Raw genomic sequence first — 26,661 nt, 5'->3', positions numbered from 1 at the left:
ATTTCCTTCTTACAACAACTCTGGAATTGGTACTGCTATTATCTATACTCATTTTAAAGCAACTGAGACTCAGAAAGATTAACCTTCCCAAGGCCACATAGCTAGTAAGTGGTGGAATAAGGAGCTAGCTACTTAATTACCTATCTCAGATGATACTGTGGCATACCTTTATGGTTTCATTTGCAATAAATTCAAAAAATGTTGATAGCAAATTTAGTAAATGAATATTGAATCCATCAATCTTATAAACTATTTACATTTGAAAATTTTTATTGTACAATGTAACAAACATAGAGCAGTGTATATAACAAGTATATATTTTTACAAATACTTACAGAATTAACGCCTAAGTAACAACCACTCAGGTTTAAAAAATAATGGCTAGCACTCCAGAAACTCTAGATATTGTTAAGCAATTATTTCCTTGCTTTTCTTTGTAGTTTTAATACCAATTCTGTCACTAAATAATATATTGTCTTTTCCAACTTTATGTAGATGCACTCAGTATATATTCTTGTGAGTTTTGTTTTATTTGTTCAACTTGGTGTTTTGTATATTCAACCATGTTGTATGTAGTTGTAGTTTTCTTCATTTTTATTTGTATTTAGAATTCCATTGTATAACTATACAACAGTATATTTATCCAGTTGATGACTGACATTTGAATCGTTTCAATTTTTGGCTAATGAAAACAATGCTGGGCCCAGCGTGGTGGCTCACGCCTGTCACACTCTGGGAGGCCGTTGTGGGAGGATTGCTTTAGCTCAGGAGTTTGAGACTAGCCTGAGCAAGAGCGATACCCCGTCTCTACTAAAAATAGAAAAAATTAGCTGGACTTGGTGTTGTGCTTTTGTAGTCCCAGCTAATCGGGAGACAGGCAGGAGGATCACTTGAGCCCAGGAATTTGAGGTTGCTGTGAACTAGGCCACAGCATTCTAGCCCGGGCAATAGAGTGAGACTCTGTCTCAAAAGAAAACAACAACAACAAAAAACAATCCTGATATGAACACTCTTATATTTCCCACTGTATATGTGCACACATTTCTGTAGGGTCTATACCTAGGAATTGCTAGGTTGTAGGGTATAAGTATCTTTAGCTTCAGTAGATAACATCAAACCATTTGCTAGAAGTAGTTGTAATAGTTTACACTCCCAACAAGGACTGAGTGTTCCTGTTGCGCTACATTCTTGCCAGAACTTGGTTTTGCTAGACCGTTAAATTTTTGCCAGTCTGGTAATTAGGTAGTGGTATTTCATTGTGGTTTTCATTCACATTCCCATGAGTAGGGGTGAAATTGAGCAACTTTTACATGTTCATTGACCATTTGGATCTCCTCTTTGATTAAGTTCCATTCTACTCTTTTTTCTATGAAGTCATTCTTTCTCTTATTAAGTTGTAAGAGTTCTTTATATATATTTTTTGTTTATTTTTCTTAAGTCAGGGTCTTGCTCTGTTGCCCGGCCTAAAGTGGAGCACCATCATCAGAGCTGACTGAAACCTCAAACTCCTGGGCTCAAGTGATCCTCCTGCCTCAGCCTCCTGAGTAGCTGGGACTATAGGCATGTACCACCATGCCCAGCTGATTTTTTGTAGAGACAGGATTTCACTATGTTGCTCAGGCTGATCTCAAACTCCTGGCCTCAAGCAATCCTCCTACCTTGGCCTCCTGAGGTGCTAGGAATACAGGCATGAACCACTGTGCCTGGCCCACACCTTTATGTATTTTGAATATCAGGTCTTTGTTGGTTGTATGGATTATAGATGTTCATTCATTCTGTGGTTATCTTTTCATTTGCTTTATGGTATCTTTTGATGAACAGAAGATCTTATTTTTAATATAGTCAATTTTATCAATCTTTACCTTAATGGCTAGTGATATAACTATAGATTACTTTGCATTTTCTAGGCTTTTTTATGATGGAATTGCACAGTATGTATTCTTTTTCTGGCTTCTTTCATTCAGTATAATCATTTTAAAATTCATTTGTGCTTTTTTGTGGATCATTAATTCATTCCTTTTTATTGCTCAGTAGTACTCCATTGTATGTATGGATATACCACAGTTTGTTTCTCTATTCCCCTTTGAAGGACATTTGGATATGTTCCACTTTTTGGCTATTACAAATAAAACTGCTATGAACATTCATGTACAAGTCTTTGTATTTTACATATGCTTTTATTTCTTTTTGGTAAATACTTAGGAATAGTATGGCTAGATCATATACGAAGTGAAGGTTTTAACTTTGCAAGTACTTGCCAGTTTTTTAAAGTGCCTGTATCATCTTACATTTCCACAAGCAATGTGTGAGGGTTCCAGTTCCTCCACATCATCACTAACACTTGGTATTATCTTTTTGATTCACATTCTAGTGGGTGTGAAGTTGTATCTCATTGTGGTTTTAATTTACATTTCCCTAATGACTAATGATGTTGAGTATTTTCATCGCCTTATTATTTTTCTTGTCATGCATGTATCTTTGGTGACTTGTCTGTTCAGATATTTTCCCCATGTCTTTCCTTTCCTTTCCTTTCCTTTCCTTTCCTTTCCTTTCCTTTCCTTTCCTTTCCTTTCCTTTCCTTTCCTTTCCTTTCCTTTCCTTTCCTTTCCTTTCCTTTCCTTTCCTTTCCTTTTTCCTTTCCTTTTTCCTTTCCTTTTTCCTTTCCTTTTTCCTTTCCTTTTTCCTTTCCTTTTTCCTTTCCTTTTTCCTTTCCTTTTTCCTTTCCTTTTTCCTTTCCTTTTTCCTTTCCTTTTTCCTTTCCTTTTCTTTTCACGTATTATGGGGGTACAAGTGTTAAGGTTACTTATATTGCCCATGCCCCCCCTCGCCCCTCAAGTAAGAGCTTCAAGCATGTCCATCCCCCAAACGTTGCACTTCTTACTCGTTGTGGTTGTATATACCCATCCCTTCCTCCCCCCTCCCACCCTCCCGACACCCAATAAATGTTATTCTTATAAGTTCACTTAGGTGTTGATCCGTTAATACCAATTTGCTGGTGAGTACATGTGATGCTGGTTTTTCCATTCTTGAGATACTTCACTTAGTAGTAGAATGGGTTCCAGCTGTACCCAGGAATATACAAGAGGTGCTATATCACCGTTGTTTCTTAAAGCTGAGTAGTACTCCATGCTATACATATACCACATTTTATTAATCCACTCATGAATTGATGGGCACTTGGGTTGTTTCCATAGCTTTACAATTGTGAATTGTGCTGCTATAAACATTCTAGTGCAGGTGTCTTTTTCATAAAGTGACTTTTGATCTTTTGGGTAGATGCCCAGTGGAATTGCTGGATCAAATGGTAGATATACTTGTATTGCTTTGAAGTATCTCCATATTGCTTTCCACAGAGGTTGAAGTGGTTTGCAGTCCCACCAGCAGTGTAGGAGTGTTCCTCTCTCTCTGCATCCATGCTAGCGTTTGTTGTTTGGGGACTTTTTGATAAAGGCCATTCTCACTGGAGTTAAGTGACATCTCATTGTGGTTTTGATTTGAATTTCCCTGATGATTAGAGATGTTGAACATTTTTTCATATGTTTGTTGGCCATTAGTCTGTCTTCTCTTGAAGTTTGTATTCATGTCCCTTGCCCATTTTCTGATAGGGTTGTTTGATTTTTTTCTCGCTGATTTTCCTGAGTTCCAAATAGACTCTAGTCATCAGCCCTTCATCAGATGTGTAGCCTGCAAAACTTTTCTCCCATTCTGTGGGTCGTCTGTTCGCTCTCCTGACAGTTTCCTTGGCTGTGCAGAAGCTTTTTAATTTCATCAGGTCCCATTTGTTTATTTTTGTTGCTGTTGTGATTGCCTTTGGGGTCTTCTTCATAAATTCTTTGCCTATGCCAATGTCCTTGCAGGTTAGATGTGTTTCTTGAAGGCAGCAGATACTTGGTTTGTATTTTTTTATCCATTCGGCCAGCCTATGTTTCTTGAGTGGAGAGTTCAAGTCATTCACATTTATTGAGATAACTGATAGGTGGGGAAGATTTCTATTCATTATGTTGAGTTCAGCTTTGTTGCTTTGTTTTCTCTCTTGAGCCATTGTAGTGTCTAGGCTTTGATCTTTAGCTTTGAGTAGATTAACATTCGTGAGTGTTTATTGTGCTGATCCGTGGGTAACACTGTTTTGAGTGCTTCTTGAAGGGCTGGTCTTGTCTTGGTGAATTTCCTCAGTCTTTCCTTATCTGAGAGTGTCTTGATTTCTCCTTATTATACAAAACTTAGCTTTGCAGGGAATAAGATTCTAGGCTGGGCATTATTCTGTTTCAGAAGAGTGAGAATGGGGCCCCAGTCTCTCCTTGCTTGTAAAGTTTCAGTAGAGAAGTCTGGTGTTATTCGAATTGGCTTTCCCTTGTTTGTTACTTGCTTCTTTCATCTTAAAGCTCTTAGAAGGGCCTCTTTAGTTGATATTTTGGTCAGTCTGATGACTGCATGTCGTGATGTCTTCCTATTTGCATTGAATCTCCCAGGGGTCCTCTGAGCTTCTTGAACTTGTATATCGAGATTTTGAGCAAGGCCTGGGAAATTTTCCTCTATTATATCTTCAAATAGCTTGTCCAACCCTTGAGTGTCATTGTCTTCTTACCCTTCTGGCAAGCCTATGACTATCACATTAGGTTTCTTCACATAATCCCATATCTCTTGTAGGCTTTGCTCTTTTCTCTTGTTTCTCTGCTCTATCTCTGTGACTGATGTATTTAATTGGAAGGTGTTATCTTCAATCTCTGAGATTCTTTCTTCTGTTTGATCTACCCTGTTTTTGAGGCTTTCCACTGAATTTTGTAGTTCCCTGAATTGATTCTTCATTTCCAGGAGTTTGGTTAAACTTTTCTTCATTGTGTCTATTTCTTTAGTGAACTTTTGTTCCAGGTCCTGGAGGCTTTTTGTGGTTTCTTTGTGTTGGTTATTGAGTTGTTCTTGCAGGTCATTGAATTTTCTTATGATCCACATTCGGAATTCCTTTTCTGTCATTTTGGTTGCCTGATTTTGGTTGGTGTCCGTTTCTAAGGGGCTGATGCTCCTCTTTGGGGGTGTGTTTTCCGTTTGGTTCTTTATATTTCCCGAGTTCTTTTGATGGTTTCTTCCCTTGTCGATCAGTTGTTGCTTCTTTCCTTTAGGTTTTCATTAGGTAGTTCACACGCCTTGTTTAATTTCTGAACTGGTAGGTGGTGTCTGTAGGTGAGGTTCAACCATTCTCTGTATAATGAGTCAGTAGGTACTGTGAAAAGGGTGTGCAGGGTGTCCTCCTTGTCAGTAGGTAGCGCTTGCTTGGAGGAACAGGCTACACTGTTGTGTTTGTGTCCTGTAATCAGCTCTTGTTCCTCTGGAGAGGCACTCTAGCCTCAGGTGGTCGGTGGGGCCTTGGGACTTCCAGTTGTGTCCTTTTCTCCCCCTCAGTGAGGGCTGGTCTGGGAGAGCATCTGGGCGGAGCTGGGTTGGGTAAGCCTGCCCTCAGGCACCACCAATATCATTTTGCAGGGGTCAAAGTTCTGTTCTCTGCTTCCAGGAAAAGCTGCCAAGGAGGGGCTGGAATGGCCCTGCTCAGTCAGAGAATCTACATGTGGGGTGGGGCTGTCTGAGACCCGCAGTCTGGAGTGGGCCTTGCTTCTTTCCACCCTCCCTAACTCCGCAGCTACTCCTGGACCTCTGCCAGCAGGCCAGACCTCATGCGGAGGGTCCTCCCCTGGCTGTGATGCCAGCCGGGAGGTTCCCTGTGCAGGAAAGCCACCTGGTCTGGGTGCACGGCCTCCTTTTGGCAGGAGTGTTGCCCTCTAGGACGCTGATCTGCCCCTGAAGGTATACACACCTCAGTAGGCTGTTCGAATATATCCCTCTGTGTCCCGGGCAATGCGAGACCTGGGTACATGGGATCTGGTCTGCAGGTCTGACCTCTGGGTCCCAGAGTTCAAACTATATCCCCACCAGGGAGAGGAGTGTCAGTCCCAATTCACCCACGGGGAGCCCACGCTGGGTTTATGTCTCTCAGCCTCAGGGTCTGCCCCATTCTCCTGGGAGCACCGGGCCAGCAGCTCCTGGGAGGGCTGGTGGGTAGGGAGCTCACAGTCTGAGTTCCCCTCAGTCAGCTGTAGGGCCCCAAAAGGGAAGGTCCCGTTCCCTGGAGGTGCCTCGGGCTGGTGGCTATACTGTCTCTCTGGCAGCCGCGGGTAGGGTCGGGGGAGGGGAGAATGAGGCAATATGGTGCCTGTTGCACTGCTGGGGTCTGTGCACAGGGAAGTGCTCTGCGGGAGTTGGGAGCCTGGTGCCGCGTCGGCTACAGGCTTACTGCTCACTGGTGGTGGCCGTGTCTGGGCTGGTGTCTGCAGGTCTTTCCATCCGCTGGGGCGCCCACCAGCAGTCCGAGATGCAAGCGAGGGGAGAGTTAAACTACCTACTACCCTTCTTGCTGGTCTCCAGGCTGCTCCGGCGGTGTCAGCTTCCAGTTCTCCTCCGCAACCTCCTCCCGTGGAGTCTCCCATGGTCTCAAGTACCCCTCCTTCCGACCCTTGTCGGCTGTATGCTTGTCTTCTTGCTTCTTTCTTCTAATTTCTGCTAGAATCTGTCTTTTCTGCACAGACACTCTGTCTGGCGGTGTTTCTCGTCCGCCATCTTGATTCGGATCCCCCTTTCCCATGTTTTTATTTATTTTTATTGGGTTGTTGATTTTCTTTCATTACTGAGTTGTGAGAGTTCTTTATATTTTGGATACCAGTCTTAGATACGTGATGTGGAAATATATTCTTCCAGTCTATGGGCTTTTCATTATCTTAACAGTGTCTTTTAAAGAGTAGAAGTTCTTAATCTTGAAGTGCAACTCTTTCTTTTATTGTTCCAGCTTTTCGTGTCATGTCTGAGAATATTTGCCCAATCCAGGGCCACCAAGATTTTCTCCTGTGTTTTTTTCTGGATAGTTTATAGGTTTAGATTCTACATTTAGGTCCATGATCCATTTTGATTTATCTTGTCCCCTTCCCTCCCCTCCCCTTCCCTCTCCTTTTTCCTTCCTTCCCTCCCTTTTTTCCTTCCTTCCTTCTTTCCTCCTTCCCTTTCCCCTTTCCCTTCCTTTCCTGCCTTCCTGCTTTCCTTCCCCCCTCCCTCCCTCCCTCCCTTCCTTCCTTCCTTCCTTCCTTCCTTACTTCCTTCCCTTTTTTCCTTCCTTCCTTCCTTGTCTTTTTTCCTTCCATTTATATTTACTTACTTACTTAATCACTACCATTTCATACATGAATGATTTACTCTTTGTATATGGTTCAAGGTAGGGGATCCAAGTTTTGTTTTGTTTTTTGCATTATGGATATCTAGTTTTACCCACATGATTTGTTGGAAACACTGTCCTTTTTTCCACCGTATTTATACCTATGTCAAAAATCAATTGCGACTATATGTCTGTTCCTGAGCTCTATGCACTTACTGTTAAATTAATCTGGATGCCACTATCACATTGTTTTGATTACTGTAACTTTATAATAAGTCATCAAATTAGGTAGGGTAAATCTTGAAACTTTGTTTTTTATCAAAGGTATTTTGAATACTCTAGGTACTTAGCATTACCATGTGAATTTTAGAATCAGCTTGCTGCCAGTGTCTACCAAAAGCCTGATAAGATTTTAACTGGGATTGCATTGATCCATAAACATTGGTATATCTCTTTATTTGTTTAGATTTTCTTTACTTTCTCAGTAATGTTTTGTAGGTTTTATACATCTTATATATAAAATTTATCCCTAAATATTTCATATTTTTGATGTTATTATAAATGCTATTACTTTACAATTTTCAATTTTCCATTGTTCATTACTTGTACAGTTTATAGAAATGCAGTTGATTTTTTTTTTATTTTTGAGACAGAGTCTCACTCTGTTGCCCAGGCTAGAGTGCTGTGGCATCAGCCTAGCTCACAGCAACTTTAAACTCCTGAGCTCAAGCAATCCTTCTGCCTTAGCCTCCCGAGTAGCTGGGACTACAGGCATGCGCCACCATGCCTGACTAATTTTTTCTATATATGTTAGTTGGCCAATTAATTTCTTTCTATTTATAGTAGAGACGGGGTCTTGCTCTTGCTCAGGCTGGTTTCGAACTCCTGACCTCGAGCAATCCGCCCGCCTCGGCCTCCCAGAGTGCCAAGATTACGGGCGTGAGCTACCGAACCCGGCCGCAGTTGATTTTTTATATATTGATCTTGTATATTGCAGTCTTGTTAATGTCATTTATTAGTTTACAGAGTTCAGGGGTCCCCAAGACCACTGTCATGTTTGATAATTCTGTAGGAAGATTCACAGAATGCAGAGGTATTCTACTCAGGTTTGTAATTTTATTTTTTTACAGCAAAATAATACAAATTAAAATCATTTTAAATCATTAAAATCATTCCAGGGAAGAGGCACATGGGATAGAGTCCAAGGAGTTCAATGCATGGAACTTCTACTTACTCACTCCCCGTGGAGCCTTTATATTGAAACTGGGTTTCTTGTAGGCAGCCTATGGGTGGTTGTTACTTTTTTTAAAAATGCACTTTGACAATCTCTTTCTTTTAATTAGGATGCCTAGATCTTTCACACTGAAGTTTATTTTCTAAACTTTTTTTTAATTGGCTAGTAAAAAGTATACATATTTGTGATATATATGATGTTTTGTTATATGTATACATTATGAAATGGCTAAATTAAGGTATTTAACATATACATTACCTCACATACTTATCATGTATTTGTGGTGAGAACACTTAAAATCTACTGTCTTTGCAATTTTCAAATATATAATATGTTGTTATTAACTGTAGTTACCATTATGTACATAGATCTCTTGAACTTATTCTTCTTGTCTAACTGAAATTTTGTGTCTTTGACCAATAATATCTCCCCAGTCCCCCTATATCCCTCCCACACCCCACCCTCTGGTAACCACCATTCTACTCCCTGTTTCTATGAGTTTGACCTTTTTCACTCCACATATGAGAGATTGTAGGTATTTGTTCTGTGTCTAGCTCATTTCATTTAACATAATGTCCTCCAGCGTCATCCATGTTGTCACTAATGAAAGGATTTCCTAATTTTTTCTGCTTGAATAGTATTCCATTATGTGTGTGTGCATATGCATGTATATATGTGTGTGTATATATGCACATCACATTTTCTTCATTCATCTGTTGGTGGATACTTAGGCTGATTCCAAACCTAAGAATAATGCTACAATAAATAGGGAATGCAGACATCTCTTCAACATACTGATATAATATCCTTTGGATATATATATACCCAGTAGTGCAATTGGTGGATCACATGATAGTTTTATTTTTAGTTTTCTGAGGAAGCTCTGCACAGTTTTCCATAATGGCTATACTAATTTACATTCCCACCAACAGTGTGCAGGGGTTCCCTTTTCTCCACATCCTCACCAATATTTGTCATCTCTTGTCCTTTTGATAATAGTCATTCTAACAGGTGTGAGGTGATATCTCATTTTGGTTGTAATTTGCATTTTCCTTATGATTAGTGATGTTGAGCATATTTTGATATACCTTACCTGTTGGTCATTGTTATGTCTTCTTTTGAGAGATGTCTATTTTAGGTCCTTTGCCCGTTTTTTAATTGGGTTATATTTTTACCGTTGAATTGTTTGAGTTCATTATGTATTTTGGATATTAGCCCCTTATCAGATGTATGGTTTGCAAATATTTCCTCTCATTCTGTAGGTTCTCTCTTCATTCTGTTGATTGTTTCCTTTGCTGTGAAGAAACTTTTTAATTTGATACACTCCCATTTGTCTATTTTTCCTTTTGTTGCCTTTGCCTCTGGAGTCATAGCCAAAAATCTCAGTCCAGACCAATGTCATGGAGCTTTTCTCCTATGTTGTCTTCTAGTAGTTCTGTAGTTTAAGGTCTTATGTTTAAGTCTTTAATCAATTTTGAGTTGATTTTTGTATATTGTATGAGATGAGGATCTAATTTTATTCTTCTACATGTGGATATCCAGTATTCCCTGCAGCATTTATTGAAGACTGTCCTTTCCCCATTGTGTGGTCTTAGCTCTTTTGTCAAAAATCAAGTGGGTATAAGTATGGATTCATTTCTGGGTTCTCTATCCCCTTGGTCTATACATATGTTTTTATGCTAATACCATGCCGTTTGGTTACTATAACTTTGTAGTGTATTTCAAAATCAGGTAGTGTGATGCCTCCAGCTTTGTTCTTTTTCCTCAAGATTGCTTTGGCTCTTTGGGGTCATTTGTGATTCCATATGAATTTTAGGATTGTTTTTTCTATTTCTGTGAAAAATGTCATCGGAATTTTGATTTGGATTGTGTTGAATCGGTAGATTGCTTTGGGCAGTGTGGACATTTTAACAATGGTACTTCTTCCAATCAATGATCATGGAATATTTTTCCATTTATTTGTCTTCAATTTATTTTATCGATGTTTTATAGTTTTCTGTGTACAGATCTTTCTCCTCCTTGGTTAGATTTATTCCTAAGTATTTGTTTTTGGTAGCTATTGTAAATGGGACAAGTTTGTTTTTGTTATTATTGAGTTCAAATTTATCATAGTATTCCATCTGTTTTTTATTTCTTTTTTGTACTTTCTTTTGTATCAAGTGTGAGAGAGTATGTATGTGTGTGTATATATAATATAAATATGTATTTGTATACATATGTAATTTTTAATGAGGTGAAATTCACATAAAACTAACCATTTTAAGGAGAAAAATTCAGTGGCATTTAGTGTATTCACAGTGTTGCACAACCACCATCTCTCTGTAGTTTCAAAATATTTTCATTGCCTGCAAATGAAACTGAGTACCTACTGAACAGTTAATTCACATTCTTCCTTCCCTCAACCCCTGGCAACCACCAGTCTGCTGTCTCTGTGGATTTACCTATATTGTATATTTTATAAAATAGAATCGCACAATATGTGAACTTCTATGTCTGACTTCTTTTACTTAGTGTAATGCTTTTGAGGTTCATCCATGTTATTAGTGTATATCACTGCTTCATTCCTTTTTATAGCTGAATAGTATTCCACTGTATGTGTATGCTACAATTTGTTTATCCATATGTCCATTCATGAACATTTGGGTTGTTTCTACCTTTCAACTGTTGTCAATAATGTTGCTATGAACATTAGGTACAAGTATTTATTTGAATATCTGTTTTCGGGTCTTTTTTGGTCTGTACCCAGGAGTGGAATTACTGGGTCACATGATAATTCTATGTTTACTTTTTTGAGGAACCATCTGTTTTCTACAGTGGCTGTACTATTTTAGAATCCCACTAGCAACATATGAGGGCTTCAGTTTCTCTGCATTTCACTGACACTTGCTTTCCATTTTTTTTGTTTGCTTTTTTAAAGCCATCCTAATTAAGTGGTATGTCATTGTGTTTTTAATTTGTATTTCTCTGACTACTACTGATGTCGAGCATCTTTCATGTGCTTTTTGGCCATTCAGATATCTTTGGAGAAATGTCAATTGAAGTCCTTTGCCCATTTTTTAATTGGGTCGTTTGTCTTTTTGTTGTTGAATTGTAGGAGTTGTGTATATATTCTGAATACTAGACCCTTACCAGACATGTGATTTGCAAATATTTTTTTTCTGTTCTCTAAGTTATATTTTTACTGTCTTAATAACGTCCATTGATGCATAAAAGTTTTTAATTTTGATGAAGTCCAGTTTATTTCTTTCTCTTGTTGATTGGATCACATATTTTTCATAATTTTGTTTCTGTCCTTTGACTTATTAGCTATAATTCTTCATTTTGTAATTTTAGTGGTTGCTTTAGCATTTATAGGATGCATCTTTTATTTATCACAGTCTGCTTTCAAAAATGTTATTATACCACTTCACGTATAGTAGTAACAGTATGCTTCCATTTCTCCCCTGCCCCTTTTGTTTTTATTGCCCTACATTTTATTTTTACACATGTTATAAATAAATAATACATTCTTATTATTTTTGCATTAAATTCTTATTTTTTTTAAGAATTAGTATGACTTTATTTAATTACTTTGGAAACAAACCCCCCCAAATAATGCCTGAACCCAAAGGTACATAAAAATGGCCAAAAATATTTAAAATAATAGATTTGAAGATCACTTGTAGTTTCTTCTTCATAACATGAATGCTTTCAACTGGACAATAAATTACAAACCGTATCAAATCATGTTAAGGCGGATGATCAACCTGTGGTCAAATTCTTATAGTTTTAAATAAGAAAGAAGCCCTTTATATTTACCCCCATAGTTTCCATTCCTTGTGCTCTTCATGCCTTTGTGTGGATCCACATTTCCATCTGGTATCATTTTCCTCTGCCTGAAAGATGAAAGACTTCTTTAACATTTCTTGTATTGCTGGTCTACTGGGATGAATGTTTTTCAATTTTTATTTGTCTGAGAAAAGTCTTCATTTCATCTTTGTTTTTGAAAGATGTCAAAGCTGCTGTAGGTCAAATGAGATGAAGATTGAGAAATGAATGCTAGCATTTGGCAAGGTCAAGATCAATGTTAACCTTGATAAGAATGGTTTCATTGAAGTGATGGCACAAAAGCCTGCTTGGAGTGAGTTTGAGATAAGGGATACAAAGGACAATAGAGATAGCAAGTATAGACAGCCTTTAAGTAGTTTTGCTATAAAGGATAGCAGAGGAAAGGGAAGGTGGCTGGAGAATTGGAGTCTAGTGAGGATTTTTTTCAATAATGACTAATAATCCACAGCAAATTTGTGTTCAGCAATGAACAAAATCTTTGCCTTCATGAAGCTTATATTTTAGTACAGGGTGGATAGGCAGGAAGATAGACAATAATAAAGAAATAAAATTCAACATATTCAAAATGGCATTATCTCTTCCCTCAGCTCCCTCCACCTTTTCCTCTGCTTCTCTTGTTTTTATATCATAAAAAATACCACCTGCTTTCCACCTAGTCATTCAGGACAGAATCTTGTCCCTTATCCCCTGTAACCACTCTATCCTCAAACTCAGGCATGTTTTATTTATTTGCCTTCTCTACCTTCATCCTCCCCCTTTAATCCTTTCTCCACAATGTAGCCAAGAGTCATCTTTTAAAATACAGTGTGGGGGCCAGGCGCAGTGTCTCATGCCTGTAATGCTAGCACTCTGGGAGGCCAAGGGAGGAGGATCGCTTGAGGTCAGCAGTTTGAGACCAGCCTGAGCAAGAGTGAGATCCTGTCTCTACTAAAAATAGAAAGAAATCAGCTGAGTATGGTGGTGCCTGCCTGTAGTCCCAGCTACTTAGGAGGCTGAGACAGGATTGCTTGAGCCCAAAAGTTTGAGGTTACAGTGAGCTATGATGATGCCACTGCACTGTAGCCAGGGTGACAGAGCTAGACACTATCTCAAAAAAATAAAAATAATAATAAAGAAAACATTGTGAGAATTCTAATAAATCTTCTCAACACCACAAAATTAGTACATAGTAGGGCCAAGATTTGATTTCCTTATGTCATGCTCCTCTTGGGGCTGGCTTTATGTAGGGGGTAGGAAGGAGCTGGATCATCTGGAGGTAAGTAGGATATGAACATTGCCAGAAAAGCTTGTTTGTGTCTGTCTGACAGCCTGTCAACTTGTCTGATGTTGGTTTGTTTTTTGTAGGTGTACAGGGTTCATATTCCAGAAGGTTGGAAAGTTGGCTGCAACAGCTGTGGGAGGTGGATTTTTTCTTCTTCAGGTCTGTATGTTAGATGTTCTTAGATGTTTGGAAATTCCACTTGCCAATTAAGGAATGTGGTGTGGGAAGTTGTAATATGGTCCTCGCTATACTATACTAGAATAGCCTTTATACTTGTTTCCATGTACTATTTTATATTTTAAATGCTTATGACTACTTGAGTCAAATTTTATCAATTATACTAGTAAATGTGATTTACTAGCACATGTTCCCTGTCTTAGCTCACTTAACAGAGCTTTTAAGACTAATTGAAATATTAAGCAGATGTGATTCCAGAAATACAGTGTGTAGGCCAGGTGTAGTAGCATGTGCCTATAATCCTGGCCTGTAGTCCCATTGCTTTGAGAGGCTAAGGCAGGAGGATTGCTTGAGCCCAGGAGTTTAGGGCTGCAGTGAGCTATGATCGTGCCAGTGTATTCCAGCCTGGGTGACAGAGCAAGACCCTTTCTTAAAAAAGAATTAAAAAATGCAAATGCCTTGTGATATGATTTACTCTCATATGCTAATATGTATAGGAGACATTGAGCATTTGATGAGAAATGAGGACAAAATGACAGTATAGCCAGATGTCCTCTGCTATCTCTTTGGCGCCTATTTTATTTCAGAACCAATGGGTGCTGGTTCTCCGAGGCTTCTCTAGGAGAGACTAACAAAGCCAGGTTTGAAAAAGGGAGCAGCTTCTTCAAAAACAACAAAAAACAACTGACCTTTAATTGTATTGGGCACAGGTTTCTTAGCTCTATAGCATTGGTGTTCAAACTTGGTTCCACACTAGAATCACCTGGGAGTATTAAGAAAACACTGATGTGTGCCACCCCTCTCCCCAGTCTGATTTCACTGGCAGTAGGTATGGTCTTACATCGGAACATTTAAAACTCCTGAGGTGATTCTAATGTGCAGCAATGTGTAAGAACTGCTGTGCTGTAGGAGCCATAACATGTTGAATCATGCCACAGTCTCTGAATTCATAGCCCTTTGTGTTTTCCCACAGTTGGCATCCCTGATTTTGACGAGGTAAGTTCTATATTAGCACCAGGATTGGACTGAGTTTTCCAGATGGGTTAGGTGAAAATGAAATGTGTGGAAGAAGAAAGCTGGTAACTGGCTGGAGCTGGGTTGAATATAGTATCACAAATTACCTCAAACTTAATGGATTCAAATAACAATCATTTTACTATCTTTCACAGTTACAGGAGTTTGGGAGGGTTAAGGTGGGCACTTGTGGCTCATGTGGTTATAGACAGATGATGGCTAGAGTTGGATGAGCAGAGGATTGGTGCAGGTCTGGACTGGCTGGGACTTTTTGTCTCTCTCTCTCCTTCCTTCCCTCTCCATAGTTTCAGAGCGCTTTCACATGGGCCCTGTGCTTGCACTGGTTTAGGCTTTCTCACACCACTGTGACCTCAGGACTTCCGAGCACAGTGCTCCAGAAACATGGTGAAAGTTGCACCTTCTTTCTTGCCCAAGTCTCGAAGGTCATGCAGCATCACTTTTCCTGGCTCCCTCCCTGTGGGCTTGTTTGCAGCGGGCTCTGTTTCTGGACAGGTGTGGGGCCCCCTCCTTACACCTCTGTCTTCTTCCTCTTGCTTCTTCAGATGGAAGTGGAATGACAGTTCTTTCCTTGTGATTACCCCTACACCCTGCCTCAAATGTCATAAATGTCTTAATAATGCTTTGAAATGTCTTAATTCGAGTGTGCCCTCTGTTTCTTATGGGAGCCCTGGCTCACAGAAGTAATTGGTATTGGAAGAGGATGGACCTTCAAAATGAGATTCTGGTGTTGGATAAGTCCAATATTCAAGGAATACAGGGATGCCTCCTTGCTAGGGGAGGTGGGACATAGGGAATCTTTGGTGAGCTCTCATGTTATCTGTCACCAGAGGGGTGAGGGTAGAGGGCAAGCATGACGTTGGGAGATACTTTAATTAGACTTGTCAATTATTTTAAAAAATCCAGTTGAAATTTTTATTGGAATTGCATTGGAACCATATAGTTAAATTGAGGAAGAATTGATATCTTTTATGATATTGAATCATTTATCTGTGAACATGAGTTTTCTCTCTAATTTTTTAGGTATTCTTTAATTTATTTTTATTTATTTAATTTTGAGACAGAATCTCACTCTGTTGTCCGGGCTACAGTGCCATGGTGTCAGCCTAGCTCACAACAGCCTCAAACTCCTGGGCTCAAGCGATCGATCCTTCTGCCTCAGCCTCCTGAGTAGCTGGGACTACAGGCATGTGCCACCATGCCTGGCTAATTTTATATATATATATATATATATATATAGTTAGTTGTCCAGTTAATTTCTATTTTTTTAGTAGAGATGGGGTCTCGCTCTTGCTCAGGCTGGTCTTGAACTCCTGAGCTCAAAATAATCCTTCCACCTTGGCCTCCCTCCCAGAGTGCTAGGATTACAGGCGTGAGCCACCATGCCTAGCCTCTTTAATGTTTTTGAATAGGCTTTTATTTATTTTTCTATATAGATCTTATACATCTGTAATTCAGTTTTATTTCTGGATATATTATAACTTTAGTTGCTCTCCGGGATGATGTTTTTAAAACTACACATTCTGGCTGGGCACAGTGGCTCACGCCTGTAATCCTAGCACTGTGGGAGGCCCACGCAGGAGGAATGCTTGAGCTCAAGAGTTTGAGACCAGCCTGAGCAAGAGCCGAGACCCCGTCTCTACTAAAAAATTAGCCTGCCTGCCTATAATCCCAGCTACTCCAGAGGCTGAGGCAACAAAAACAGAAAAACTACACATTCTAACTTATGGCGGTGTGTTGAAATATAGTTGATATTTTATATTTGTTTTACAGCCAGCCATGTTGCTAAAGTCTCTTATTTCTGACTTGTCTGGATTTTTTTTTTTTTTGACACAGAATCTTGCTTTGTTGCCTGGGCTAGAGTAGAGTGCTCTGGCATTAGCCTAGCTCACAGCAACCTCAAACTCCTGGGCTTAAGCAGTCCTCCCATCTCAGCCTCCCAGGTAGCTGGGACTACAGGCATGCACTACCATGCTTGGGTAATTTTTTCTATTTTAGTTGCCCAGCTAATTTTTTTTTCTATTTTTAATAGAGATAGGGTCTCACTCTTTCTGTGGCTGGTCTTGAACCCCTGATCTTAAGCAGTTCTCCCGCCTCAGCCTCCCAGAGTGCTAGGATTACAAATGTGAGCCTGCGCACCCAGCATTGTTTGGGATTCTTTTGGGTTTTTGTCTATAAAGTCATATTGTCTGTGAACAATGATATTTTTCCTTCACAGTCTTTATGAATTTAATTGCTTTTGCTTACCAAGCCATAGGTAATTTCCACTACTTTTTGAAGCTTTCCAGCCTATGCGCATAGCCCACAGGCACCAGTGTTCTGGTTTCAATCCCTATGGGACAGCAACACTTGTGGGTTGCCAGTTTTTAATGTATTCAATTCCCTGCTCCTGCTCTAATAGAAGCATGATGTTAATCTCTCTGGTAGAGGGCGCTAGAGGACCTTGCAGGGGGAAGGGGCTTTCTTTTCCCAGTTCTGGTGTTGTATGTTTTGCTTCTTTGCTCCTACGGTACAGTTGGCCACTGATGGCATAGAGAACAGGAAGTCACCTCACAGCCCTGACCTGAGCCATGCAGGAGACTTTACCCCCACTGATAGTGCTTTTGCACCTTTGTAAAAAATCTATATAGACAAAGATGTCTATGAATAGGGACGGTTTTACTTTTTCCTTTTCAATCTGGATGCCTCTTAATTCCTTTTCTTGCCTTCTTGTCCAGACTGTGACTTCACTTCTGGTAAGGTGTTATATAGGAATGGAGTAGGTGGACATCTTTGTCTTGTTCCTAGTATTCATTCTTTCACCAATATATACGTTGTTAGCTGTTGGGTTTTTGTATATGTTCTGTATCAAGTTGAAGTACCCCTCTTTTCCTCTTTTTCTTAGAGTTTTATCATGAATTTGTGTTGAATTTTGTCAAATGTATTTTGAGGCTAAGCCAGGTGATACTGCAGGAAAAACAGGAAGCACGCCACCAGTTTTGTGCTTTCAATTCTGGTCTTCTCCAATCTGCCTGTTGCTCTTTTCTTATCAGAGCCCTCAAATAGCTGTTCCATGTAGTCTGCTGGTTTAATAGCACGATTCTGTGGGAGAAACAGGGTAGAATAAATGAACAAGAACCTTCATTTAGCAAACAAAGTTTGATATTCAACTGGGTTGCTGCAATAAAGTGGTTTGTTCTTTTTAGTATTAAGTAATTCTGTTGTGTAAACATGACATAATTTGTTTTATCCATTCATATATTGATGAACTTTTGTGTTATTTCCAGTTATTAACCCTTACAAGTAAAACTACTATGACAAGAGCTGCCATTCTGGAGGTAGCGTAGTAGCATGTGCAGTTTCAGTGTTGGCAGATGATGCCAAATTGTTCTCTTAAAATACTGTCAGTTAATACTCATAGTAAGAGTATATGACTATATATTTCCCCACATCTTTACCAACTCTGAATATTTTCAGTCTTTTGATTTTATCCAATCTGATAAAAAATAGCTCATTTTAATTTGCATTTCTGTGATTAGTTGTGAAATCGAACCTTTTCTTTTTCTTAGCCAGTTCTATGAATTGCCTTTTCCCAATTTTCAAGTAGATTTTTTTCTTTCTGATTTCTATAAGAGCTTTACTTTTTTTATGAGTATTAATGTTTTATGATACACATTGCAAATACTTTCTCTAACCCATTTGGATGACTGGTTAGTGGTGCCATTAACTAAAATAGGAATTAGAGGAAGAGCAGGAATGCAGGGGGAAACTCTAGAAAGGTGAAGAGTTCTAGTTTTAGATATTTTGGGATATCCACATAGATGTGACTAATCAAAAATTTGGTAGAGAGAAAAGATATTTATGGGATATTGACTGATGGCCTATAATCAGTTTTATTCTGTTGATGATTCCTTAATGAAATTGTTTTCACTGAGTTTTAGTATTTTTGTGCTATAGGTATATTTGGATGTGCTTTTCCTTACATGTCTGTCCCCTTATATGAAGTTGTTCATGAGAAATCTCTGGGACCACATGCTAGATTTCTTTCTGAGCAACTGATATCTTTCTTCCTGTTGAGCAACAGTGATTACTATTTGACGGCCTTGCTCTGTTCATGTTGCCAAGAAACTTAGTCACTCACAGGCACATTGACTTCTCAGAGATGCTCTGCGGAAACATTAGTGTTGGCTGGAAGCACCATCTGTTCACCTTATATCTTGACCTCTCCACCCTTATTTTCATGTTACCTTTTTTTTTTTTTTTTTTTGAGATAGATTCTTGGTCTGTTGCCTGGCTAGAGTGCCATAACGTCAGCCTAGCTCAGAGCAAGCTCAAACTCCTGGGCTCAAGTGGTTCTCCTGCCTCAGCCTCCCGAGTACCTGGAACTACAGGTGTGCACCATCATGCCCAGCTAATTTTATCTTTTTTAGTAGAGATAGGGTCTCGCTGTTGCTTAAGCTGGTCTTGAAATCCTGACCTCAAGCAATCCTCTTGCCTCAGCCTCCCAGAGTGCTAGGATTACCGGTGTGAGCCACTGTACCCGGCCATACCATTTTGTTTGGTTATCTGTCTGTCTGTCTGTCTGTCTGTCTATCTAAGAGGAGGAGCCTTCTGCTGGCTTCCCAGGTGACTTTATTTATTTATTTTATTTTTTATTTTTTTCAGCATATTATGGGGGTGCAAATGTTAAGGTTATGTATATTGCCCATGCTCCCTCTTTCCCCTCGAAGCTTAAGCGTGACTATCCCACAGATGTTGCACATCTCACTCATTATGTTTGTATATACCTATCCCCTCTTCCCCCCTCCCACCCGCCCGACACCCGATAAATGTTATTCTTATGTGTCCACTTAGGAGTTGATCCGTTAATACCAATTTGCTGGTGAGTACATATGGTGCTTCTTTTTCCATTTTTGAGATACTTCACTTAGTAGAATGGCTTCCAGCTCTATCCAGGAAAATGCAAGAGGTGTTATATCACCATTGTTTCTTAAAGCTGAATAGTACTCCATGCTATACATATACCACATTTTATTAATCCACTCATGTATTGATGGGCACCTGGGATGTTTCCACAACTTGGCAATTGTGAATTGTGCTGCTGTAAACATTCGAATGCAGGTGTCTTTTTCATAAAGTACTCGTATCGCTTTCAGGCAGGTGTCCTCAAACTGGCCACATGCGGCCCACTGAGGACATTTATCTGGCTGGCCGGGTGTTTTTGCCACCACTGCCTCTCCTTAGCAGCCGACTCATCCCAGGCCCACAGTGCGCATGTGTGGAATGTGCGCTGCATTCTCCAACGGCCCTCCAACGGTCTGAGGGACAGTGAACTAGCCCCCTGTTTAAAAAGTTTGAGGGCCCCTGCTTAAGGTAACTCCATATTGCTTTCCACAGAGGTTGAACTAGTTTACAGTCCCAACAGCAGTGTAGGAGTGTTCCTATCTCTCTGCATCCACCCCAACATTTATTGTTTGGGGACTTTTTAATAAGGGCCATTCTTACTGGAAATAAGTGATATTTCATTGCAGTTTTGATTTGCATTTCCCTGATGATTAGAGATGTTGAACATTTTTTAATATGTTTGTTGGCCATTACTCTGTCTTCTTTTGAAAATTTTCTGTTCATGTCCTTTGCCCACTTTTTAATAGGGTTGTTTGATTTTTCCTTACTGATTTTCCTGAGTGCTAAATAGTTTCTAGTTAGCAGCCCTTTATGAAACGTGTAGCTTGCGAAAATTTTCTCCCATTCTGTGGGTTGTCTGTTTGCTCTCTTGACAGTTTCTTTGGCTATGCAGAAGCTTTTTAGTTTGATCAGGTTCCATTTATTTATTTTTGTTACTGCTGTGATTGCCTTTGGGGTCTTCTTCATAAATTCTTTGCCTAGGCCAATGTCTAGAAGAGTATTTCCAATGTTTTCCTCTAGAATTCTAATAGTTTCACACCTAATGTTCAAGTCTGTTACCCAGCGTGAGTTGATTTTTGTGAGAGGTGAAAGGTGTGGGTCTTGATTCAGTCTTCTGCATGTGGGTATCCAGTTTTCCCAGCACAATTTATTGAATAAAGATTCTTTTCCCCAGTGTATGTTTTTGTCTGCTTTATTGAAGATTAGTTGGCTGTATGATGATAGTTTTATATCTGAGTTCTCTGTTCTGTTGCACTGGTCAATATCCCTTTTCTTGTGCCAGTAAAAAGCTGTATTAATGACAATAGCCTGGTAGTATAGTTTGAAGTCTGGTAAATTGATACCTCCTATTTTGTTTTTATTGTCTAGGATTGATTTTGCTATATGGAGTCTTCTCTGGTTTCATACGAAGTATAAAATTATTTTTTCTATATCTGTGAAAAATGATGATGGTGTTTTAATAGGGATTGCATTGACTCTGTAGATCACCTTGGATAGTATAGACATTTTAACAATGTTGATATTGCTGACCCATGAGCATGGTATATTCTTCCACCTGTTTACATCCTCTGCTATTTCCTTCCTCAGTGTTTCATAGTTCTCCCTGTAGAGGTCTTTTATCTCCTTCGTTAAATATATTCCTAGGTTCTTTATTTTCTTCTTTGGTATTTTGAAGGGAATTCAGTCTTTGATTTGATTCTCACTTTTGCTGTTCTTGGCATATATGAATGCCTCTGATTTCTGTGTATTGATTTTGTATCCTGAAACTTTACCAAATTTGTTTATCAATTCAAGGAGTCTCTTGGTTGAATCCTTGTGGTTTTCTAGGTATAATATCATGTCATCAGCAAAGAGTGAGAGTTTCATCTCTTCTGCTCCCATTTGGACACCCTTAATTCCACTATCTTGTCTGATTGCTGTAGCAAGGACTCCAGCATTATGTTGAATAGAAGTGGAGGTAGTGGGCAAGCCTGTCTTGTTCCACTTCTAAGTGGGAATGCTTTCAATTTTTCCCCATTCAGTATGGTATTGGCTGAGGGTTTGTCATATATGGCTTGTATCATTTTTAGGTAAGCCCCGTCTATGCCTATTTTGTTGAGTGTTCTTATCATAAAAGAGTGTTGAATTTTGTCAAACGCTTTCTCTGTGTCTATTGAGAGGATCTTATGGTCTTTGTTTTTTCTTCTGTATATGTACACTTATAGATTTGCATATGTTGAACCATCCCTGCATCCCTGGGATGAAGCCCACTTGGTTGTGATGGATTATTTTCTTGAGAAGCACATGGATTTGATTGGCTAGGATTTTGTTGAGAATTTTTGTATCTATATTCATAAGGGATATTGGTCTGTAGTTTTCTTTTTTTGTTGCATCCTTTCCTGGTTTTGGTATCAGGGTTATGTTCACTTTATAAAATGTGTTGGGGAGGATTCCATCCTTCTCCATGTTGTGGAATAATTTCTGTGGGATAGGCACCAGTTCTTCTTTGTAGGTGTGGTAAAATTTGGGTGTGAAACCATCTGGTCCAGGACTTTTCTTTTTAGGAAGGTTTTTTATTGCTGTTTCGATTTCAGTACTTGATATTGGTCTGTTCAGGAATTCTGTTTCTTCCTGGTGGAGCCTAGGGAGGCTGTGTGTTTCTAAGAAATTGTCCATTTCCTCCACATTTTCCAGTTTATGTGCATAGAGGTTTTTGTATAATTTTTGTGCACATAGAGGTTTTTGTATAATTTCATAAATTATATCTCGTATCTCCATGGCATCAGTTGTAATTGCTCCTTTATTGTTCCTGATGGAGCTTATTAGAGATTTTTCTTGTCTGCTTTTCGTTAGTCTAGCCAATGGTGTGTCAACTTTGTTTATTTTTTCAAAGAACCAGCTTTTTGTTTTTTTTTAATCTTCTGTGTGGTTTCCATGTTGTCAATTTCATTTAGTTCTTATTTGATCTTAATGATATCTCCTCTTCTGCTGGGTTTGGGGTCAATCTGTTCTTGTTTTTCCAGCTCTTTCAGATGCTTCATTAGGTTGTCTATTTGTGATCTTTTCGACTTTTGGATATAGGCATTTATGGAAATAAAGTTTCCTCTCAGGACTGTTTTAGCTGTGTCCCAAAGGTTTTGATAACTTGTGTCTCCTTTGTCATTTAGTTAAAAGAATCTTTTGATTTCCATTTTGATTTCCTCATTTATGAAGTGATCATTGAGCAGAAGGTTGTTTAGTTTCCATGACTTTGGTGTAAAAATGAGAGTTCCTGTTAGGGTTGATTTCTACATTTATTCCATTGTGATCTGAAAAGATAATTGGTATAATTTCTATTTTTTAAATTGTTTGAGACGTGCTTTGTGTCCTAGGATATGGTCAATCTTAGAGAATGACCCGTGAACTGATGAGAAGAATGTATATTTAGTGGTTTTGGGTAGAATGTCCTGTATATGTTAGTCAGGCCCATTTGTTCTAGAGTTTTGTTTAAGTCCATTATTTCTTTGTTGATTTTCTGTTTGGAGGATCTTTCCTATGCTGTCACTGGGGTGTTAAAGTCTCTGACTATTATGGTGTTGTTGTTTATTCATTTGTTTAGATCAATTAGAGTTTGCTTTATGAATCTAGGTGCACCAAGGTTGGGTGCATATATATTTAGAATTGTTATGTCTTCTTGTTGAACTGTACCCTTCACCATTATATAGTGACCTTCTCTGGCTTTTATTACTTTTGTTGATTTAAAAGCTAAGTTATCTGTAATCAGCACTGCCATGCCAGCTTTCTTTTGGCTTCCATTTGCTTGAAATATTGTTCTCCACCCCTTTACCTTTAGTCTAACTGCATCCTTACAGGTTTATGTGTTTCCTGAAGGCAGCAGATACTTGGCTGGTGTTTTTTTATCCATTCGGCCAGACTATGTCTCTTGAGTGGGGAGTTCACGCCATTCACATTTATTGAGATAACTGATAGGTGGGACAGATTTCTGTTCATTATGTTGGGTTGAACTTTGTTGCTTTGTTTTCTCTCTGGAGCCATTGTGATATCTGGGCTTTGATCTTTAGCTTTGAGTAGATTTACATTTGTGGGTGTTTATTGTGCTGATCTGTGTGTAATACTGTTTTGAGTACTTCTTGAAGGTCTGGTCTTGTCTTAGCGAATTCCCTCAGTCTTTGCTTATCTGAGAATGTCTTGATTTCTCCTTCATATACAAAACTTAGCTTTGCAGGGAATAACATTCTAGGCTGGGCATTATTCTGTTTCAGAAGAGTGAGAATGAGGCCCCAGTCTCTCCTTGTTTGTAAAGTTTCAGTAGAGAAGTCTGGCGTTATTCGGATTGGCTTTCTCTTTTACGTTACTTGCTTCTTTCACCTTACAGCTCGTAGAAGGGCCTCTTTAGTTGATATTTTGGTCAGTCTGATAACTGCATCTCGTGATGTCTTCCTGTTTGCATTGAATCTCCCAGGGGTCCTCTGAGCTTCTTGAACTTGTATATCGAGATTTTGAGCAAGGCCTGGGAAATTTTCCTCTATTATATCTTCAAATAGCTTGTCCAACCCTTGAGTGTTGTCTTCTTCCCCTTTTTGTAACCCTATGACCCTCACATTAGGTTTCTTCACATAATCCCACATCTATTGTAGGCTTTGCTCTTTTGTTTCTGTGTTCTATCTCTGTGACAGATTTAATTAATTGGAGGGTGTTATCTTCAATCTCTTGAGAGTCTTTCTTCTGTTTGATCTACCCTGTTCTTGAGACTTTCCACTTTATTTTGTAGTTCCCTGAATTGATTCTTCAATTCCAGGAGTTCGGTTAAACTTTACTTCATTGTGTTGATTTTTTTAGTGAACTTTCGTTTCAGGTCCTGGAGGCTTTTGTGGTTTCTTTGTGTTGGTTATTGAGTTGTTCTTGCAGGTCATTGAATTTTCTTATGATCCACATTCAAAATTCCTCTTCTGTCATTTTGGTTGCCTGATTTTGGTTGGTGTCTGTTTCTAGGGGGCTGGTGATCCTCTTTGGGGGTGTGCTTTCCATTTGAGTCTTCATATTTCCAGAGTTCCTTCGCTGATTTCTTCTCATCTGGATCAGTTGTTGCTTCTTACATTTAGGTGTTTGTTTGGATAATGATATGTCCTGTTTAGTCTCTGAGCCAGTAGGTGGTGTTTGTGGGTGAGATTTGACCACACCCTGTATGATGAGACAGGAGATGCCGTAAAAGGGTATGCAGAATGTCCTCCCTGTCAGTAGGTGGCTCTTGCTGGTAGGAGCCAGCCTACACTGTTGTTTTTGGGTCCTGTAACCAGTTCTAGTTCCCCTGGAGAGGTACTATAGTGTCTCAGGTGTTGGGTGTGGCCCTGGGATTTCCAGGTGTGTCGTTATACTCCACCTAAGTGGGGGCTGTTCTGGGAGTGAATTTGGGCGCAGCTGGGTGGGATAATCCTGCCCTCAAGCACCACAAATGCTGTTAGCAGGGCTCAAAATTCTGTTCTCTGCTTCTGGGAAATGCTGTCAGGGAGGGGCTGGAGTGGCCCCACTCAGTCAGAAAGTCTGTGTGTAGGGGTGAGGGTGTCTGAGACCTGCAGTCTAGAGCAGGCCTCGCTCCTTTCCACCCTCCCCAACTCCGCTGACTCTCCTGGGCCTCTGATAGCAGTCCAGATCTCACGCCACCAGGTCTCCCCTTGCTGTGATGCAGGCCGGGAGGTTCCCTGGGCAGGGTTGCCACCTGGGCTGGGCACACGGCCCCCCCTTGGGAGGACGGTTGCCCTCAAGCACATTGATCTGCCCCTGAAGGCACACACACCTCAGTAGGCTGTTCATAAATATCCCTTCTGTGCCCCAGGTAATGCGACACCTGCCTCCACGGGATCTGGTCTGCAGGTCTGACCTGGGCCCCAGAATTCAATCCCTGACCCCACTAGGGAGAGGAGTGCCAGTCCTAATTAACCCATGGGGAGCCCAAGCTGGATTGATGTCTCTCAGCCTCAGGGTCTGCCCCGTTCTCCCGGAATAACTGGGCCAGAAGCACCTGGGAGGGCTGGCGAGTAGGGAGCTCAGAGTCTGAGTGCCCCTCAGTCAGCTGAAGGGCTCCAAAAGGGAAGATCCCATTCCCTGGAGATGCCTCTGTCTGGTGGCTATATTGTCTCTCTCGGCTCCTGCACATAGGGAAGGGGGAGGGGAGAATCAAGCAGTATGGTACCTACCTCTCGGCTCGGGTTTGTGCACACGGAGGTGCCCTGAGGGAGTTGGGAGCCTGGTGCCACGTTCGCTACAGGCTTACTGCTCACTGGCTGTGTCCATCTCTGGGCTGGTGTCCTCAGGTCTCTCCAACCACCGGGGAGCCCACCAGCAGTCTGAGATGCAAGGGAGGGGAAAATTAACCACCCCACCTACCCTTGCCACTGGTCTCCAAGCTTCTCGGGAGGTTTCTGTTCCAGGTCTCCTCCTCAACCTCCTCCCATAGAGTCTCCCTTAGTCTCCAGGACCCCGCCTTCCAACCGTCGTCCGATGTATGCTCTTCTGCTTGCTTCTTTCTTCTAATTTCTTCTAGAATCTTTTTTGCAGAGACACTCTGTCTGGCGGTGTTTCTCATCTGCTATCTTGCTCCACCCCCTCCCCAGGTCCCATTTTATTTTTTAAGCTAACTTAGAACTTTGCAAGGGAGTATGTGTGTAAGAGTATAAGTAAATTAAAATAATTACTAGCAGGTATTTACAGTGCCAGACATAGGCCTTTTCACATAGAGTGGATGCTGAGTAGATGATGAGTGAATGCCATGTTCATACAAAGAAAGATGGCGAATGTCTCCAAATATGGAAAGTCAGAAGGGTTTTGGCAGTCTACTTCATGATTTATCCTAACAAAGAGATACAATAATCTTGTGCTTCTTTTTATTTCTTATTGTCATTGTTGTTGAAATTGTAGCTTGCAAACCATACTGGTTACATCAAAGTTGATTGGCAACGAGTAGAGAAGGACATGAAGAAAGCCAAAGAGCAGCTGAAGATCCGTAAGAGCAACCAGATACCTACTGAGGTCAAGAGCAAAGCTGAGGAGGTGAGACTTGTTCGTGCGCAGTATGTA

The 26,661-nt window shown here is 40.1% G+C and overlaps 1 protein-coding gene across 2 annotated transcripts in view; it reads left to right on the top strand.

Moving 5' to 3' along the window:
- The window catches only part of FUNDC2 (FUN14 domain containing 2), a 41,741-nt gene that overhangs the window by 7,939 nt on the left and 7,141 nt on the right, over window positions 1-26,661 (top strand). For both annotated transcript variants that reach the window (XR_012916384.1, XM_012752569.2), the window contains exons 3-4: window positions 13,599-13,674; window positions 26,503-26,634. Coding sequence is in view for 1 of the 2 variants with exons in the window: in XM_012752569.2 (XP_012608023.1) it covers window positions 13,599-13,674; window positions 26,503-26,634 (208 nt within the window). In the remaining variant the exon portion in view is untranslated. The remainder of the gene's footprint in view (window positions 1-13,598; window positions 13,675-26,502; window positions 26,635-26,661) is intronic.

The sequence above is a fragment of the Microcebus murinus genome, unplaced genomic scaffold (genome assembly GCF_040939455.1).
Source record: "Microcebus murinus isolate Inina unplaced genomic scaffold, M.murinus_Inina_mat1.0 scaf005_hap2_Mmur4.0, whole genome shotgun sequence".
Lineage (NCBI taxonomy): Eukaryota > Metazoa > Chordata > Mammalia > Primates > Cheirogaleidae > Microcebus > Microcebus murinus.
Note: the sequence above shows the minus strand (reverse complement) of the source record. Positions and strands in the feature narration are given on the sequence as shown.